The 20324-nt window shown below is 42.4% G+C and overlaps 1 protein-coding gene across 2 annotated transcripts; it reads right to left on the bottom strand.

Annotated features, from left to right (window-relative positions):
• Window positions 1-10548: 10548 nt before the first annotated feature.
• On the bottom strand, window positions 10549-15575 carry tnnc1a (troponin C type 1a (slow)). Of its 2 annotated transcripts, none has more exons than XM_021615570.3 (6): window positions 15373-15575; window positions 13634-13664; window positions 12798-12944; window positions 12318-12432; window positions 11517-11653; window positions 10549-11266 (listed from the first exon to the last, which is right to left on the bottom strand). In XM_021615570.3, exons 1-6 carry the CDS (start codon window positions 15394-15396, stop codon window positions 11235-11237), a joined length of 486 nt encoding a protein of 161 aa, XP_021471245.1. In that variant the 5' UTR covers window positions 15397-15575; the 3' UTR covers window positions 10549-11234. The 2 variants fall into 2 exon arrangements, with proteins under 2 accessions (XP_021471245.1, XP_021471246.1); XM_021615571.3 differs by having other exon boundaries at window positions 10549-11164; window positions 15373-15513.
• Between the last annotated feature and the right edge of the window lie 4749 nt (window positions 15576-20324).

Genomic DNA, 20324 nt, shown 5'->3' with positions numbered 1-20324 from the left:
AACACTATACAAAACCAGTAAACAAAATAACAATCGTGAAGCTAATCATATGGACTGTGCTGAAACACGCCATCAACATAGACAATCACCCACAAACAAACAGTGCAACCCAGGCTACCTAAGTATGATTCTCAATCAGAGACAACTAATGACACCTGCCTCTGATTGAGAACCATACTAGGCCGAAAACATAGAAATGCCCCAAAACATAGAAAAACAAACATAGACTGCCCACCCAACTCACGCCCTGACCATACTAAATAAATACAAAACAACGGAAATAAAGGTCAGAACGTGACAAAAGCGTGCAGAATTACATGTTTCTTTTTCCCCCTGCCTCATGTTGATTTGGCCTATCTTAGTTAGCCAGGATGGAGATGTAAAGGCTGAATTAGGCCTTAAAGCTGGATGGGATCTGAAAGTAATCTTATCAACATATTTGATGAACTGGGTCATACGGAACCAATCCTCACGTAGGCTACTAGATACCAGGGAAATAATTCTCACCAATTGCCTGTGCAAAACAAAAGCAGTTGAACGGTCACATTTCTCCTGCCAATCAGATCACATCGTTTATGTCAGCGTTGTGGTTACATCCTTTAGCCATCATTTCACAGAACTACGCTCTTAGAAGTAAAAGTGCACGGAATAAACTTTTGTGTTGCGTTTCTAGTTCTGAAAAGGGTGTTCGAGGAACCCCTGTGTAAAGGTTCAAACCGGAGCCTTTACATTTTTAACCATTTTAATAATATACTGTAGAGTTGGCAGCCTATCGGATTGGAGGCCTGGCTTATTGGAGGCGTGGCTTTCAGGTAAGTTATTTTTCTCTACCCGTTAGCGTAAATGTCATTCCTGTTCATCATGTTAAGTTTGTACACTGCAAATAAAAAATGTCCTTGAATAATTTTGCATATTACATATTCTAATATAATATTATTACCATTGCTGATTACATACAGTAATAAAGTGGTAACTATTCCAATTTGGGGATTTTTATAGGCTCTTGAGGAACTCATACACCTCTGTTAGACTCATCGAAGCTACAAGACTGTCAGTTTTCAACCTTAACATGTGATGACAATACACCAGAACAGACAAACAGGAATTACATTTACACTAACGGGTGGCCCAAAAATATATATCTTGAAGCAACACCCCCACTAACCCCCGCCTCCACTCCAGGGTTCCTCCAGGATCCCGTAGCTACATTGAACCATTGAAGGTTCCTCCAAGAACCCCTCAATTAACCGAAGTGGCAAATAGAAACCATTGACAAGCAATGGTTCCTTGAGGAACTCCAGGGTTCCCAGAGTCACAACTAATTCTAAGACTGTATACATGCACCACATTGGAATGTAATGCACTGTCGTCACTATACTATTTCCTGTTCTTGGGGGATTACAGTTTAATTCCATTGAATCCCTGAATAACATATAAGGCCATTAGCATCGCTTCCTCCACCTCCATCTCTGTAATGGAACGAGCCAAACTCTGGATTTAGCATTAGCATGGACTCTCCCACACAGGGATGGAGGAGTGTGTTTGAAAATGGGGATGGCAGAACTAGGGTACATGGACACCTACATATCATGCTAGGGTTTTGTGTAACATCTAGGGCTGTTTTTCAGAAACTGTTGTGATATTGTAGAGTCTAAGAATATAAATCTCCAAACTCAAAACACATAGAGTAAACATATTGAAGACTAGTCTCAACTAATTTTGCACATATGCTAAGGCCAATCGCTGACACATGTTCTTCTTTTCATCTCTATGTTTTTCCAGTGGTATCTCTGAGGCACTCTCCACTGATAATCAGCTGAGCTCTTTTGGAAACAAGCTTGATAACCTTCATGACAAAGACACAATACCGTGTAGATACATCAACACATAAGCCTACATTCAAATCAACCATGGGAATGTGTTGATCGTACAATTATGGTATTCTTCATATTCTTAGGAAAAGCTTGAATGGTACAAGGTTTTCATCAGCATATGACGAGATGGCGTGACTTGAATAACGTAATTTCTATAACGTTGTTCTACAGATCTTAACAGTAGAGAATGAAGGCATTTTGTTCAGTAAGAGTTCTAAGTCTGGACTCTTTGCTACATTTTGAGTTAGGCCTAATACTCGCTGTCTATACTTAGCTTGTAGTTCAGTATGAATGTCTTGTATCCACACCCACAATGTATCTACTGTACAGTAGTGTAGAGTATTACCTTATTTATCCCAACTTGGGAAAATTGTATTATCACAGCATGCATCATCAATAACTTATAAGGACAGGACACGTAACAATGACAGACACACAATACCATTTAAAAGAGAAACAAACACATAGAAACTTGAGTCTATTGAATGTCAACCTAAGTAACATAATACAAAAATCCCCTTCAGAATCCGTCCTTTTAAACTAGAGATGCTGGTCCCTGTTTTCCTCTACAACCGCCAAAACTCTCACGGGACTCGTCTGAAGGTAACCGGCACCGGTTTAAAATATAAACGGAAGTATGGAGGTAGTTTTGTGGCTACTCCAAAAAATGTGTTAAATCAAAGATAATTCGTGAAATTCCAAATAACTTCACAGATCTTCATTGTAAAGGGTTTAAACACTGTTTCCCATGCTTTTTCCATGAACCATAAACAATTAATGAACATGTACCTGCGGAACGGTCATTAAGACACGAACAGCTTACAGACGGTAGGCAATTAAGGTCACGGTTATGAAAACTTAGGACACTAAAGAGGCCTTTCTACGGACTCTGAAAAACACAAAAAGAAAGATGCCAAGGGTCCCTGCTCAGCTGCGTGAATGGGCCTTAGGCATGCTGCAAGGAAGCATGCGGACTGCAGATGTGGCCAGGGCAATAAATTGCAATGTCCGTACTGTGAGACGCCTAAGACAGCGCTACAGAGAGACAGGACGGACAGCTGATCGTCCTCGGTGTGGCAGACCACATGTAACAAAACCTGCACAGGATCGATACATCCGAACATCACACCTGTGGGACAACTACAGGATGGCAACAACAACTGCCCGCGTTACACCAGGAACGCACAATCCCTCCATCAGTGCTCAGACTGTCCACAATAGGCTGAGAGGGGCTGGACTAAGGGCTTGTAGGCCTGTTGTAAGGCAGGTCCTCACCAGACATCACCGGCAACAACGTCACCTACAGGATTCGCATTTATCGTCGAAGGAATGAGCGTTACATCGAGGCATGTACTCTGGAGTGGGATCGATTTAGAGGTGGAGGGTCCGTCATGGTCTGGAGCGGTGTGTCACAGCATCATCAGAGTGAGCTTGATGTCATTGCAGGCAATCTTAACGCTATGCGTTACACGGAGGACATCCTCCTCCCTCATGTGGTACCCTTCCTGCAGGCTGACCCTGATCTTAACGCTGCATGACAATGCCACCAGCCATACTGCTCATTCTGTGTGTGATTTCCTGCATGACAGGAATGTCAGTGTTCTGCCATAGCCAGCGAAGAGCCCGGATCTCAATCCCATTGAGCAAGTCTGGGACCTGTTGGATCGGAGGGTGAGGGCTAAGGCCATTCCCCCCAGAAATGTCCGTGAACTTGCAGGTGCCTTGGTGGAAGAGTGGGGTAACATCTCACAGCAAGAACTGGTAAATCTGGTGCAGTCCATGAGGAGGAGATACACTGCAGTACTTAATGCAGCTAGTGGCCACACCAGATACTGACTGTTACTTTTGATTTTGACCCTCCCTTTGTTCAGGGACACATTATTCCATTTCTGTTAGTCACATGTCTGTGGAACTTGTTCAGTTTATGTCTCAGTTGTTGAATCTTGTTATGTTCATAGAAATATTTACATATGTTAAGTTTGCTGAAAATAAATGCAGTTGACAGTGAGAGGACGTTTCTTTTTTTGTTGGGTTTATATATCCTGAGCTTTCTTACATCTCCTAGATATAGGACAGACACTTCAAAACCTTACTCCTTATTCATACTTTTTTAAATGTATTTTTTTTGCCATTATGAATGTGTTTTTCAATGCTATAGGCTATGGGCTGTGGTAATAAAGGCCAAATTCAATATTTAAATAAAAAATGCTTTATTTATTCATTTTTCATACATAAAAGGTCCTACATTTCAAAATCAAAGAGCTAAATGAACCATGGTATGACCATGTTAAAACAATTCCATTTCAGCTTAGAAAAATTGTTAGATTTGTAAAAAGTAATCAACATAAGGGCATTTTGTCTTTTTTTCCACAATATCACGGTGAAATGTTTTGTTGATTTCACATTGAAACCACTCTAGTTGACAACTCAACAAAATGTAAGAACTGACGTCTGTGCCTAGTGGCTCCTTATCTATTCCGGAAGTGTCTTATCTTTCCAGGAAGTCTCTTGAGATAAGAAAACATCAACTTTTCAAGAGAGATATCCCCCTATCTGCTGTCATATCTCTTTCCATTTACCGAAGCAAACACAAAATTGTTTCTGAGAAGTAGATCTCGATGTAGAGGGAAGAGAAAGGGTGTGGTGGCCCTGAGAAATGGGTTGTGTAAAAGTGAAGCCACATGGAATACGAGAGGCAGGGAGAGGATGCCATCTGCCAGAAGCCACTGTTGCCATGGCCAACTTCACCATCCCACCTGGGCCATGTACTCTAACTGTACACACCAAGAACGGCGAAACAGAGTTCTCTAGTCAAAGGATTACTGCAATTTTCTGTGGAAAAGTTCAGTGGGACAGTGGGGCCTCCTTGGAAAGCACCTGAATGTTAGATCGAGGGTGAGAGTTTACAAGACAGGGTCGATCTGTACTGTTTAAGGGCACATTCCTCAGACGTACACAGACCCAACACGAAACAGGCTATCGCTCCTGTATATGTAAACCCAGACCTCAGACGTGGGTCATTGGTGGGAATGGCTGGTATCCCACTCATGCAAGGCCATATGGTGCTTACAGTATGGAATAGCTGGCTGAGCCAATCAGAGCCATGCCTCAGGCCTTGAAGTCCCAGCACACAGGTTACCATAACAATGGTGTCACTGGATGCGAGTGGGCTCTGTGAGTGTGTAAATCCAGGGCCAGGAAGTTCCGCTTTGGTCACTTTGCCTCTATCCCCTACACCAGGGATCATCAACTAGATTCAGCCGCGGGTCGATTTTTTTCTGGAATGGAAATTTGTAGACTGCAAATTGATCGCAAGAAGCCCAAACAGATATACAGTAGTTTGACTAAAACATAATAATTTCAAACCTTGCTTACATATGTATAATTCACGTGTCTCTCTATTATGGGTGGGAATACTTAGGAACAGATTTCTTAAATTGAAATCACTTGGAGCTGATTTCCTGGTGTTTTCACAGTCTTTTTATGTCCAACAATACAAATTCCACACATTTCTTTACTTTTTTTCAGTAAACTTGGGGGCCAGTTGAGGAACCCTGCCCTACAACATAGAGATGACATTTATAGTACATACATCAGCAGAGTTGTCTGCTTCATGTGTGAGTTACACGTTTCCTCCGACATGGTTGTGTTCAGAACAGAGGGCCCTGATGAGTGCTGTTGTGAGCGAGAAATCACAAACACTAAAAATAATATGATATCTTTTGAAAATCTTTAGAAATAGACAAAGCATTTTATTGAATTCATTTTAATACATTAAAACAAAAAACAATTGCTCACATTGACTGGAATCTGTGAAATAGAACAGCGGAATTTGGAGATTTCTATTTCTCGAATCCTTACTCTTCCACGGCCCATTGTGGTTAGTACGGCCGAACAGTACTTCAGTGTTCTCTGAAGGAGAGAAGTGGGATGGAGCATCATAACACAATATTCTGTCTGTTCCAGTCTGATTTGCACTTTCCACTCTCTCTTTGTGTAAGCGTTCCACTCCCTCGTTGTGCATTTACAGTAACAAGGACCAAACTACTCGTTTCATTTCCTCATGTGAAAAAAACAATGGTTTGAGATGTCACATATTTTTGAGGATCTGTTTTGTATCTTCTTCCTAGGAGTAAATTGTTAGACTTTTAGATCATCTGCGATAATTCTCTACTTCTGCCTCTTAATCTTTTTAGGGTATTTTTCTCAACTCGCTGAATCAAATTTTTCTTACACCCTAAGGTGTTCTTACTTGATTATTAATCGTGTCTTAGCAAACATCAAAGGCAGAAAATGATTATCATATTATAGAAAATGTTCTACCTTGACCTAAAAAGGATCAGCTCACCAAAAATGGGAGTATTTCAAGACATGATACCCTTGTATTTTGTGCCTTTGTCCGCGGTGAATTGAAGAATAACACCATGGGTGATTTCTGCTGTTGGAACACTTCCAAGAGTATTTCATGTAGTCGAGCGGGTAAAACAGGAATCCCGTAAGCCCACAAGCCTGCTGCTTTCAACTAAGCTCCATTTCTATGTAGGAGGTAGTGACATTGTATGATTCGTTAACTCCTTAGAAATGCACTCTCAACAACTCAACACAAGTGCAAAGTAATTCCTGAAATGAAAATGAATGAATTCATTGTGAAATAAATCATAATCTGTAGGTTCGAAGAACGTATCTGAAGTATACATTTTGCAAAAAAAAGTAGCAAAAGCTGATTTCAGAAAATAGTGATATTGTTAGATGTTACTCAGCTGAAACACATTTGAGTTGGTTAAGAGTTCCTATAAAACATTTTTTATAACTTGTCGTGTGGATTACTTTCATAGATCCATAATTGAATTCCCGTTTTCACTAGATCGTACTCCTGCAATGTGATCTGTGCTGTGCTGTGCGTCATCATTGATAGTGGATCAATCAACACAACCCCATGTCAGTGTCTAGCTCCTTGACAGCCATGGGATAACAACATTCCACACGCACACACACTCAATGAATGAATGAATGGAAAGGGCCCCATTACATAATGTTGGTCAATGAACCATATTTGCATCCACCTTGCCTCAATCACTGTCAGAGGTCATTGTTACAGGGGCGTAGGCATCAGGCACAGCTCACACAATAGAAAGCAAGTCATAAGCATCCTGTGTGTCCCTTAAACACAGATTACCTAATGTGGCTCTTTAAAGGTCCAACCCAGCCATTTTTTATCTCAATATCAAATCATTTATGTACCTTACTGTTTTTAATTAAAATAGTAAAAAAAAAAAAAAAAAAGAAGCTTTTTAGCAAAGAGACATTTCTCATGCAAGAATTTAACTCGGACTGTCTGGGAGTTGTCTGAGTGGGGAGGGGGAAACTAGCAGTTATTGGCAGTGAGGTTTGGAACTCTCTTTCTTATTGGTCTATTAACTCATTTACTGCCTGGCGATGTCACCAGGCCGGCCAAAACTCCATCCCACCAAAACAGGCTGAAATTGCAGCCAGTCTATTTAAACAGCTCTTACAATAGAACGGCATTATCATAATTCTCACAATTCCACAGTATTATTCCAACATCATAGCATGGAAATATATATATATATATATATATAACACAGGAAATAAAATCCAATTTTTAAATGCACTGGGCCTTTAAGATATATAACCACACTGCAGTGGGTCTTAATGACAGGAGGCATGAGTCATCAGGCCGGTCTTACATAACTGAGTCACTCCCCCACCCTGCCTACTGCTCCACACCCAGACCCATTCATTCACATTCACACACCACTGGAACCTACTACTACTAAGCCTTTTACTGCCTTTCATTGACTAGGGCCAACACATGGCCAATCATGCTCTGTACAAATGCTGTGTTACTGTGAATTGCAAAATCTATGGACAAAGCGGAGCTTTTCAGAAATAAATTGCAATGGAAATGTATTTAGGATATTCCTCCTGCTTTGATTAGTTGTATTCTAAACGCACACACATCGCCTGACTCACTCACAGGCCTTGTATGAATACTCCACAATTAACAGAAAGAGCAGGACCCCAGCTGCGACTGCTGCTGTTGCTCTGATGCCCAACAGCTTTCTCCCAAATCAGGGCCTTTCATGTAGCCAGACTTCCAGTCAATGTAAGGTCCTGGGCTTAGTCATTTAGACCTGTAGTAAGAGCATTTCTGTCTGTGTGACTTCCGTCGGGCCAAATCAAATCAAATGTTGCTGGTCACATGCACACGGTTAGCAGATGTTACTGTGAGTGTAGCGAAATGCTTGTGCTTCTAGTTCCGACAGTGCAGCAATATCTAACATGTAATCTAACAATTCCACAACAACTACCTAATACACACAAATCTAAGTAAAGGAATGGAATAAGAATATATACATATAAATATTTGGACGAGCAATGGCAGAGGGGCATAGGCAAGATGCAATAGATGGTATAAAATACAGTATATACATATATGATGAGTGATGCAAGATATGTAAACATTATTAAAGTGACTAGTGATCCATTTATTAAGGTGGCCAATGATTTCAAGTCTGTATGTAGGCAGCAGCCTCTCTGTGTTAGTGATGGCTGTTTAACAGTCTGAATGCCTTGAGATAGAAGCTGTTTTTCAGTCTCTCGGTCTCAGAACCTGTACTGACCTCGCCTTCTGGATGGTAGCGGGGTGAACAGGCAGTGGCTCGGGTGGTTGTTGTCCTTGATGATCTTTTTGGCCTTCCTGTGACATCGGGTGCTGTAGGTGTCCTGGAGGGCAGGTAGTTTCCCCACGTGATGCGTTGTGCAGACTGGAGACCCTTACGGTTGTGGGCGGTGCAGTTGCCATACCAGGCGGTGATACAGCCCGACAGGATGCTCTCAATTGTGCATCTGTCAAAGTTTGTGAGGGTTTTAGGTGACAAGCCAGATTTCTTCAGCCTCTTGAGCTATAGTCAATGAACAGCATTCTTACATAGGTATTCCTCTTGTCCAGATGGGAGAGGGCAGTGTGCAGTGTGATTGAGATTGCATCATCAGTGGACCTAATGGGCCGGTAAGCAAATTGAAGTGGGTCTAGGGTCACCATCCGATCATTCTCATTCTTCACATTCTCTAGCTCAGGGCTGTTCAATTCCCATCCTTGAGGGCCGAAACACTTCTTTTTTTTTGTTTCTACCTAGTAGTTAATTGCACTCACCTGGTGTTCCAGGTCTAAATCAGTACCTGATTAGAAGGAGAGGATGAAAACCAGAAAAGGCTTTGGCCATCCGAGCAAGCTTTTGTTTTTCTCTTTTCTTTCTCTTTCTCTCTCTTTCTCTTCTAACTTCAAACAGATTGATTCAAAATGTTTAAGGTGATAGTTTTATACCTATTTTGACATGTGTTCATATTCTCTTAAAATGATTGTGTATGCTATTACTGTCCTTTTCTTTGAAAATAGGGCCTGCACATTTGATTTTGTCATAGCTCACTTGGATCACATCTTCATGTTTGAGGTTTTGTATTGCAGTCCGACAGTTGTTTTTATTTAAGTAGAATAACATAATTGTGTATTGATATCATTATTGTGCTCGGCGACTGACATGTCGTCCTCCACCAATAATGGTAATGGCCTCTCAGTGACTGTATGTTTTTCTACTGACACTTAGTGGTAAGAATGATAACTGCACACTGTTGTTCTTTTGCGCAGGTAAAAGCATGTCTGTCTATTGTGTACAGGTTACATCAACGATCAACACAACTTAAAGGGGCAATTTCGCTAGATGAATTTGAAGTTAATTCATGCCAATGATCTTGATTACAGCAATCTGACAATCAGTTTGTTATAGTTAGTCAATTACTAGAGGGTTTTGAATTTTCTGGAAACAATCATTTCAACACTCCATTGAACTGAAATATCCTATCCAAGTCACTGAGCACACTGGGTGTCAGTATAGTACACTGACACATTGGCTCACAGGCCTAGCACAGAGACTGTTTTTCTCTGTACTGGTCCTCTCTGCCTTGTAAGGCTAAAGGCATTTGATTGTCAACTGGTGTCGGTCAAATATGATCCCCTAACATGGGCACTAACGTAATTAGACATAAATAGCTCTTGTCTAAATACATTGTGTAACTAGATACCAGCCTACATACGGGTGGCAGGTAGGTTAGTGTGTTGGGCCATTAACTGAAATGTTCCTAGTTCGAATCCCTGAGCTGACAAGGTGAAAAATCTGTTGATGTGCCCTTGAGCAAGATAATAACCCTAATTACTCCGGGGTCACTGTTGACAATGGTAGACTCTGGCTATGAACTCACCTTCTCAGGGAGAGTGGAATATGCAAAAACATATTTCTAATACGCACTTGTACATCTGTGAAATCGGACAAATATAAGCGCCCACCTAATTATTATTATTATACCCCTTGCAGAGAAGATCCTCTGTGTAGCATCAACATCTACAGTACAATAAAAAGGAGAGAAATACAATACGGAGACATCAGAAGGAATCTGAAGAGTTGGAGTAAATAGTGAAGTTCACAAGTTATAATGAAAGGTTCATACCAACGGCGTACATGATCTTATTGAGTTTTATCCCATACTTGTATATAAAAAAAAATATTCTCATGGTAAAGAATAATTTCCGCTAAAAAACACTCCACTGAAGCAAACACTTCCAAACCGATACGACATCAGGCAAACCAGGCGTTGCTTTGGCAAACACATTTATTACTTGACTGTACATTCTAAGCAGACGTACGGTGTGTACATCCACCACAGGCTCTCCAGCAGATTAAATGGCCCTGAGGGAATCTGTTAAAACGTACAACCGTTGCAATGTGCCGCTGTGGCTACATTGCATTTCAATGTATGTTTAGACTAGTAACGGGCTAATCAAAGTATGGTATAATTACAGGGACTTACAGGGACAGATGTACTGTCCTATGCCTAAAAGGATGTATTTCAAACAGCATTCTGTCCGGCAGCACAACATCAGCAACTTGGAAAAATAAGAGATTTGTAAACTGTTTGTGGCACTGCAGAAATTCATATGCATTTGAAGTTAAACAATAATGCTTAGTTCAAGTAGGCAAACTGAAGTGATATGTGAGTTGTTAATGTGAGTATTTCGGTTGGTTACATTTACTCAAACGCAGTGTATGGGGCACCTAAAACAGGTTACAGACAGTATTTACAACAATGCAAGACATTTCAAAAAGTTATAAAAAATACACAAGCAATCAGATTATTGAACTAGGTCTTGCAAAGTCGTTCAGAAGTTCTGCCGATGACGTCCAAAAGTCAACCGCCGGCTTTTCCGTAGATGTCTATGATGTTGAAGAGAAATAGAAAAAATATCACTAAGGGTCAGCAGACTCTGTCTTCTCTTGATGCTGTTTATTCTACTCCTTTCATAAACTCCAAGAACTCTGGAAACCAAGAGGAGGAAAAAAGGGAGTCAATTAAGTGAATTATTTCCCTCACTTTGGTCATGACACTGCTTTGCCTGTGAATAACACAGCATGTCACCATTCATAATTCATATTCCCAATTTCCTTTTCTAGCAGTGGAGTATCCATAGAACTGTTCACTTGCATCAGTATCACGAATAAAATACATGAATGCTTCTGTCTCTACACAGAAGCATGTGTGCTTTAACTCCCATTTCCAAAACTTTACCGTCATAGTCAATTTTCCCGTCGTTGTTCTTGTCCCCGTCCTTCATGAGCTCCTCGATGTCGTCCTCGGTGATGGCCTCCCCTGTGGCCTCCAGCATCCCCTTCAGCTCCTCCAGGTCTATGTAGCCGTCCGCATTCCTGGGGGGCCATAGAGGATACGTTTCTTTATTGCCTGATTTCACAGATGTATGCTTTACGTGCAATAACATGCACTGCGATTGGGCGAGAGACATGGCATAGGCCAGACACATCAAACATACAAATTCATAAAATGACTGCTTAAGGACTCTTACCCCTCCCTTCCCCATTATGCAACTATAATATAGCAATCCTATAATTTCAATATCCATGATCGTTTGACAGTTAGTTACATTTCACGTTTTCACTATTGCACGTTCCCAAATGAGTGCCTCCATCCCATACTCCTAGTATCCTCCTCATTTGTTCATAAGGGTCAGTGCATGGTGCACAACATCGTTTCTGTACCGGGCCAGTTTACACTGGGGAGTCTGTAGCGTTTAGGAGAGGAGGATTATACTACTTCACAAATCGGTTAACCAGGGAACATGACTGTTTCTGTATTCAAAAACATTACATAGTTGCCTCCTCAAACAATGACAAGTAGACAAAAACAGAAACAAACTAGCACCCAAGCTAAAACTGCAGCGTACATTCGTGTGTATTTGTCTATCCTGGTGGTACTAGGCTGTGGGTACTTAGTTGGGTGAGACTATAAAGAGTTACTTTTACAGAGTTCATCCCCCTCATGAATCTCCTTATGTACTTATGAGGACAAACGTACTTGTCAAACATGCGGAAGAGGTCCGCCAGTTCCTCCTCTGTCTTTCCTTTGCTGTCGTCTTTCATGCACCTCACCATCATCACCAGGAACTCGTCAAAGTCCACCGTCCCACTGCCTGCCAAGACATGTCAACAGAATGAAGTCACACCACCTTTTGGATCAAGGAGCCTATCTTTGATATAGCAGCTACATGTGACCAGATCCTCTACTCAGCCATGTGATGCTTGTCTTTTGTGTGTTTACAGTCTGACAAAGAACAGTGTCCAACTGTCCCTGCCGGGCCATCAATGAGCCATGAATTGGCCTTTTGATGAGCAGAACACTTGTGTCTGCCTTTGTTGTGTACCATCCTCATCCACTGCTGATGAGCTAACCTCTTACTCTAACACGTGATTCGTGATAGGAACTATTCATGGGAAACGCATTTGCCTATTGTAGTCATTTGAGTCTGTTCTCTTCCGTGTGAGCGTGTGTGTTTACCGTCTTCATCCACCTCGTCGATCATCTCCTGCAGCTCCTCGGGGGTGGGGTTCTGCCCCAGCATCCTCATCACCTTGCCCAGCTCCTTGGTGCTGATGCAGCCATCCTCTGCATCCTGGACGAAGATGTCAAAGGCTGCCTTGAACTCTGCAACACACAGCGCAGCACAGCACATGACCACGGTCAGTTCTTCTTCTTCTCCCCCCTCCCCTTTTGTTTTCATGGTCAGTTCTATGTGTAGGCTACTTTAGTGTAAGATATACTTTTTTAGTCAATCAAATGATTTGGTTCCTACGAGTGGTGCAGCGGTCTAAGGCACTGTATCTCAGTGCAAGAGGTGTCACTGTAGTCCCTGGTTTGAATCCAGGCTGTAATTTTATTCGACCGTTATTGGGAGTCCCATAAGGCTGCGCACAATTGGCCCAGCTTCGTCTGGGTTTGGTAGGCCGTCATCGTAAATAAGAATTTGTTCTTAACTAGTTAAATAAAAAAAATGTGATCCTCTGAGATATCTAGAATGTACTTTTCATCTTGGCCTGAAGGAGAGAGTGGTACACATTTTAGGCCAAAAATTGATTTAGATGTGATTAAATTTAGTAGAACGTGAAGATATATATCCCACATGAAGAAGCATTTATGCATAGGCCTCAGAGACCGACATAGATTAGTAAACCATAATGAAATTCAGATGCAGTGTTTCCCCTATATGTTTTTAGCAGCGGCGCACCCACGCTGCGAAATTGTGGCCACCACAAAAAAAAAAAAAAAAAAGACTTTGCCACCGCTACTGAAAGAATTCCTAGGGGAAACACTGAGGATGAACACATTTTACATACCATTTTTCTGCTCGTCTGTCAGCTGCTCTACCTATTGAAGAAATGGAACGTTTTCAGAAGCAGTCGAGCCAATATCTGTTATTGAATCCACTCTGGGATGTCTTGTACAACCCCAAATCCTAACTTTGATTTGCTGTATTCCTTTGATAAGCACAATATAATATTTTCCATTCGTGCAATTAACACGTGTACAACATCTACGCTCTGCCCGCCATTTTAATCTCATTTGTGGAGTTTTCAAATTCAGCTCAGACAAGGCCCAGTCCTAAACCCTAAAAATGTTGATCGAGAAATCTAGTGTATGAAAATAATCCTTCAGGGGATATACAGTAGACTCCACAAGGTGGAACCAATTCTCTGGAACAGTTCACCTCAAATGTCGCCTTAGTTTACACAAAGTTATTTTGGTCCTTCACACTTGGTCGTCCGTCCCTCACAAAACACAAAACCTATATTTCATACATGAGGCCTGGGCCAGTGAGAGGCAGGGGTTAAAAATACATTGACAGGAGGATCAGAAACAGCAGATACAGGACAGGATACACGGTGCTTTAAATTAGCATAGCTGTGGATCTGGTTCAACAATGGAACCGTAATCCAGGAAAAGCTACCGCGAATGAGAGAGGGAGACAGCTGCTTACGTAAGAGTTATTGTCTGTCGTCCACAACAAATTAAACACACATTCCTCTGGTGATGATATATTGGGGGGAAAAGAGCCATGTCCATCTCAACATCGACACACACACACACACACACATTCCAGTCTGTTTCCCTGCAGTTGACTCCTCTAGCTGTAATGCCCAGTAGAGACACGGGTAGGCCAGCCCATCAGCCACCAGGCAGCAGGCAGAGATAGCTAGACAGATAAACAAACAGCTCTCCCAGTGGCTCACACAGATAATGCTGGAATTCAGCTGTGTGTGTGTGTGGGGGGGGGGGGGGGGGGGGGGGGTATCTAGACCTGAAGCCCTCTTCTGGCACCACAGAAACACACACGCAGGAGGCTAGGAGCAACTGGCCAAAATTAGCCGATGAGAAGTGGGACTGCTCCATTTGTAGTCATGAATGAAACCACAGTGTGGACCAGGGGCTTGTCCTGCTTCTGACCCCTGGCGTGCTCCTATCAACCCTGATAGGCTTCAAGAGGCACAAGGTCTATATACGTACGGTGTCTCACCTCACTTGTCAAAGGCTGGTGTCGTGTGTGTTCGCTTGACAGACACAGTTTGTAATGGAAGTTGAATCATCTGAGCAATGTCAGAATTACAAATGGCTAAATTGTTGTAAGGGGAATATCCAAATGTACCTCATTTGAATGAATTGTTGATCTGAAACATTGTAGTTTGTAGTTTAAAACTGTTAACAACATAAAAGTGTTATTAAGTGGATTTGACCCTCAATACTAAATTTTTCAGGTACTTTTCATTCTATTTAAGGGTGAATCCTACCCTCAGGTGCTGAAGTGTTCATTTGAAATAGTAACCTACATAAACCTTTACAGTCCAAAAGAGAGAAATCTGACAACAAAATATTCTTAAACTATTAAACTATTCTTAAACTTGGCGGAGTTCACAATTAAACCAAAACAGCATTTTCATCCATGTCACCTATCACTGAAATCCAAAGTTGAACAATATTAAAAGCAAACCTTTCATGATGATGTTACCTACTAAATACAAAACACTTTCACATTCTCCACAAACAATATACCCTGTTGTAGAAGTGAAGTGGGACGTACCGCTGCTTTGTAGATGTCGTTCATGATGGAAGCTTGGCTTGGCCGCTGCCCGTCTGTCTGTAGGATGTAGTGGCACAGAGGAGCGAGGTAGAGCACAGCTAGGAGCAGGACACTGGCCCCATCCTGGGAGGGTTTTATAGCTGGAGCCTGGCAGGGCCTGGTTCCTCCCTACCCTGCTTGCCTGCCCGCCTGCCCATCCCCTTGGGTGTCCCACGTGCGTGCGTGTGTGCGTGTGTGTGTGTGTGTCATTGGGCCGATCCATCACAATCACCACCAGGCTCAGATAAAAATGTAGCTGCTCTTATGGGGTACACTTTGGAATGGAATGAAGTGAAGGGGCACGCATGGCGAACCTTAATCTCCAGGGAGGGAGCTAGAGACACTCAACATTCCACCATCAGTCGTAGACCAGAGGGGCAGGGGAGAGGGGCATGGAGGGTAGACCAGAGCAAAACGGGGCTTGGGACAGGAGGGGGCAGAGGGTGGGCAACTTTGAATAGAGGATGGGGGTTTAGAGGGCTAGGGATAAGAGTCAGTGGACTGGGGACGGGAGTGGGAGGCAGAGCGGTTCAGACAAATGGGTTAAAGCCTGCCATTAACAAACACAATCAAAGAGATGTGTGTTTGTGGGTTGGGTCGGGTGTGTGTGTGTGTGTGTGTGTGTGTGTGTGTGTGTGTGTGTGTGTGTGTGTGTGTGTGTGTGTGTGTGTGTGTGTGTGTGTGTGTGTGTGTGTGTGTGTGTGTGTGTGTGCGTGTGTGCGTGCAAGCGTGGGTGTCTGTGTGTTTCACTAATACCCATTTAACCGACAAGGGTTTTACTTCTATTTGAAATGATATTATCTGACACTTTCCATTTAAAATGTAATCTAACACCCTCCAAATGGCGATTGCACAGTATAATGTGTATAATGTGTTTCTGTAATGCACGAATCATCAATCATTGACCAGCAGAATTTTACAACATAGCATTTTGAAGGGGGAAATGTTTTTTTTTTTAACATTTTTATATACAGATTAACAATAGATATTTATAGGTATACAATTAACATTATATTATACAGTGGGCGGCAGGGTAGCCGAGTGGTTAGAGCGTTGGACTAGTAACCGAAAGGTTGCAAGTTTGAATCCTCGAGCTGACAAGCTACAACTCTGTCGTTCTTCCCCTGAAAAGGCAGGTAACCCGCTGTTCCTAGGCCGTCATTGAAAATTATAATTTGTTCTTAACTGACTTGCCTAGGTAAAAATAAAATATTTATATTGAGCCTTTATAAACTACATTCAGTCAGCAGAGGGCGCTGTTTACTGTGTGTTGTTTTAATAGAGTTGTTACGCAGCTAGGTGTGCTACAGCGTATCCCATTTATCAACAGGGTGCTCAAGTCAGAAATCTGGGTCAAATACAAGAACTTCAATTTGCCTGAAAACATTGAATGAAATGAACACCTTAGACCATTCCTTTGTGTGTTGATGTGTATCATGGGAACAGACAAGTGTGGATGTGGAACGAAATAGTAAGCCGCACCTCAGCTCACCCCTCTGGACACATCTGAATACAAATCATGTCCTCAGCCACAAAATATCCAATACTTTCCTGCTCCTGTGCTATGCTAGATTCTCCCCGCCACCCCACTGACTTGGATAGGAAAGGACAGTAGTCACCCCAAAGGCATCATGCATGTGCCTTGTGTGCCTCGTCAATCTCATCCATTTGTAGGAGAGAACAGCATACATACACAGTTTCTTCTAAAACCTCGCCATGCATGACGGTTCTGAGACCCACGTAGTGCGACAGAAGGTGTGGTGTTGAGGCAGGGACTCTAAAAGGCTGGTGATCCTGCTGGGTTCAAATGGGATGCTAATGGGGACTGGCACAGCTTATGAACATTGCAACACAACAGCCCAGAAAGAGAAAGAGAGAGAGAGTAGGGGAGAGAGAGATAGAGGGAGAGAGGGAGAGAGAGGAGGAGAGAGAGAGAGAGAGAGAGAGAGAGAGGAAGAGAGAGAGAGAGATATGAAGAAGAGCATCAGTCACACACAAATCATTATCATTTACCTACAGAGAGCCTCTGCACTGAACTAACATCGTCACTCACATCCACAGCTTTCACAGAGGTACAGTGCCTTGCGAAAGTATTCGGCCCCCTTGAACTTTGCGACCTTTTGCCACATTTCAGGCTTCAAACATAAAGATATAAAACTGTATTTTTTTGTGAAGAATCAACAACAAGTGGGACACAATCATGAAGTGGAACGACATTTATCGGATATTTCAAACTTTTTTAACAAATCAAAAACTGAAAAATTGGGCGTGCAAAATTATTCAGCCCCCTTAAGTTTATACTTTGTAGCGCCACCTTTTGCTGCGATTACAGCTGTAAGTCACTTGGGGTATGTCTCTATCAGTTTTGCACATCGAGAGACTGACATTTTTTCCCATTCCTCCTTGCAAAACAGCTCGAGCTCAGTGAGGTTGGATGGAGAGCATTTGTGAACAGCAGTTTTCAGTTCTTTCCACAGATTCTCGATTGGATTCAGGTCTGGACTTTGACTTGGCCATTCTAACACCTGGATATGTTTATTTTTGAACCATTCCATTGTAGATTTTGCTTTATGTTTTGGATCATTGTCTTGTTGGAAGACAAATCTCCGTCCCAGTCTCAGGTCTTTTGCAGACTCCATCAGGTTTTCTTCCAGAATGGTCCTGTATTTGGCTCCATCCATCTTCCCATCAATTTTAACCATCTTCCCTGTCCCTGCTGAAGAAAAGCAGGCCCAAACCATGATGCTGCCACCACCATGTTTGACAGTGGGGATGGTGTGTTGCTTTTACGCCAAACATAACGTTTTGCATTGTTGCCAAAAAGTTCAATTTTGGTTTCATCTGACCAGAGCACCTTCTTCCACATGTTTGGTGTGTCTCCCAGGTGGCTTGTGGCAAACTTTAAACGACACTTTTTATGGATATCTTTAAGAAATGGCTTTCTTCTTGCCACTCTTCCATAAAGGCCAGATTTGTGCAATATACGACTGATTGTTGTCCTATGGACAGAGTCTCCCACCTCAGCTGTAGATCTCTGCAGTTCATCCAGAGTGATCATGGGCCTCTTGGCTGCATCGCTGATCAGTCTTCTCCTTGTATGAGCTGAAAGTTTAGAGGGACGGCCAGGTCTTGGTAGATTTGCAGTGGTCTGATACTCCTTCCATTTCAATATTATCGCTTGCACAGTGCTCCTTGGGATGTTTAAAGCTTGGGAAATCTTTTTGTATCCAAATCCGGCTTTAAACTTCTTCACAACAGTATCTCGGACCTGCCTGGTGTGTTCCTTGTTCTTCATGATGCTCTCTGCGCTTTTAACGGACCTCTGAGACTATCACAGTGCAGGTGCATTTATACGGAGACTTGTTACACACAGGTGGATTGTATGTATCATCATTAGTCATTTAGGTCAACATTGGATCATTCAGAGATCCTCACTGAACTTCTGGAGAGAGTTTGCTGCACTGAAAGTAAAGGGGCTGAATAATTTTGCACGCCCAATTTTTCAGTTTTTGATTTGTTAAAAAAGTTTGAAATATCCAATAAATGTCGTTCCACTTCATGATTGTGTCCCACTTGTTGTTGATTCTTCACAAAAAAATACAGTTTTATATCTTTATGTTTGAAGCCTGAAATGTGACAAAAGGTCGCAAAGTTCAAGGGGGCCGAATACTTTCGCAAGGCACTGTAGATAGATCCCTCATAGAGAGAGAAATGCCCCACGAATAAAGAGGCTTCACAGACAGAAGGCTGAACTGAACAACATCAGTCATGAATTCATTGCCCTCACAGACAGATAGCTCTCACAGGGAGACCCTGCCTGAATCCAACAGCTATTACTCTCTTTAGTGTACACAACACAACACACAACAATCCACACCACGAAAAGGGATGAAATCTCAACATGGATTTCTATAGAGAAGATATATACAGTATATATATATATTTTTTAAAATAATATTGTGGTTTAGTACGTGACTAGCGCAAAGGATTATGGGAGAATGAAGCAGGAGATACTGTCATTCCTACAGTAGTCATCTCTTCAATCTTTCCCATTTCGCCCTCAAAAGGCAAAAAACGATGCTTGCAGTGATACGGTGAAAGACGTCCCCACGTAACCTGCTGCACCTCACTCCAGTTGACATGCAAGTTCAGCTGGGTGTCACCATTGGTGTGGGTGTCACCATGGCTATCATCTCCACTCAAAGCATACTGATGAGTCAATCTACAGTGTCCAGCAGACAGATGAGCGGAGTATGTGTTGAGTTCCAGTATTAGCGGCTCTACAAGGGGCAGTAGATTCTAATGTAAAGCCTCTACTCTCTCTCTCTCTGACTGAACCAGAAACACGCAGACGGAATGAGCTCTATCGACTGTGGGATGGCAGCCTGACAGAGCCTGGAGAAGCCCACATCAATAGGAGCATACGGAGTGCAGTTTTCACTGGAACACTTCACCAATTTCCTCTCACAGAGGAAGGGGCTGCTGACGAAAGAGCCAACCATATCTCCACACATCATGATCAGACAGCGCATCTCAAATCCTCAAATCACCCGCACACCGTTTTTTGAGAGGTTGCCATAGAAACCCTGCCGGGTTGTAGCTGCAGACAAGGAGAGGAGATGAGGAGAGCTAGCCCCCCCCGCCACATTTTGTCCTCGCAGTCACTGTATTCCTCGTTCTTCTCCTTTGCCTTTTGCACAGACGAATGCACACACGCACACACAGGTTTGGCAATCATTATTTATTCCCTGGTAACCTTAATGAGAATCATTTATGCAAATGTTATGGATGACTTAATCCACGTGTCCAAATGATTATATTGCATGTGTCATAGCGAAGATAAAAAGGAACTTTGTTGGGTGCCTTGACTTGGGACGGATCAGGTTAGGAATAGTATTCAAGGTTTGCACTAG

Source organism: Oncorhynchus mykiss, chromosome 9 (assembly GCF_057628025.1).
Source record: "Oncorhynchus mykiss isolate SJ-2025 chromosome 9, ASM5762802v1, whole genome shotgun sequence".
In the NCBI taxonomy this organism is placed as follows: domain Eukaryota; kingdom Metazoa; phylum Chordata; class Actinopteri; order Salmoniformes; family Salmonidae; genus Oncorhynchus; species Oncorhynchus mykiss.
The sequence above is the reverse complement of the archived record's forward strand: the minus strand, read 5'-3'. Positions and strand labels throughout refer to the sequence as shown.

Bases quoted from the DNA above. Each gene is read 5' to 3' on its own strand.
- tnnc1a (XM_021615570.3), bottom strand. From the start codon at position 15,396: ATGAACGACATCTACAAAGCAGCG. The intron at 11,654-12,317 runs GTACGTTTGTCC...ATGGCCCCCCAG, and splicing joins CTCTTCCGCATGTTTGACAA to GAATGCGGACGGCTACATAG. The intron at 11,267-11,516 runs GTAAAGTTTTGG...CTTGGTTTCCAG, and splicing joins CGGGAAAATTGACTATGACG to AGTTCTTGGAGTTTATGAAA.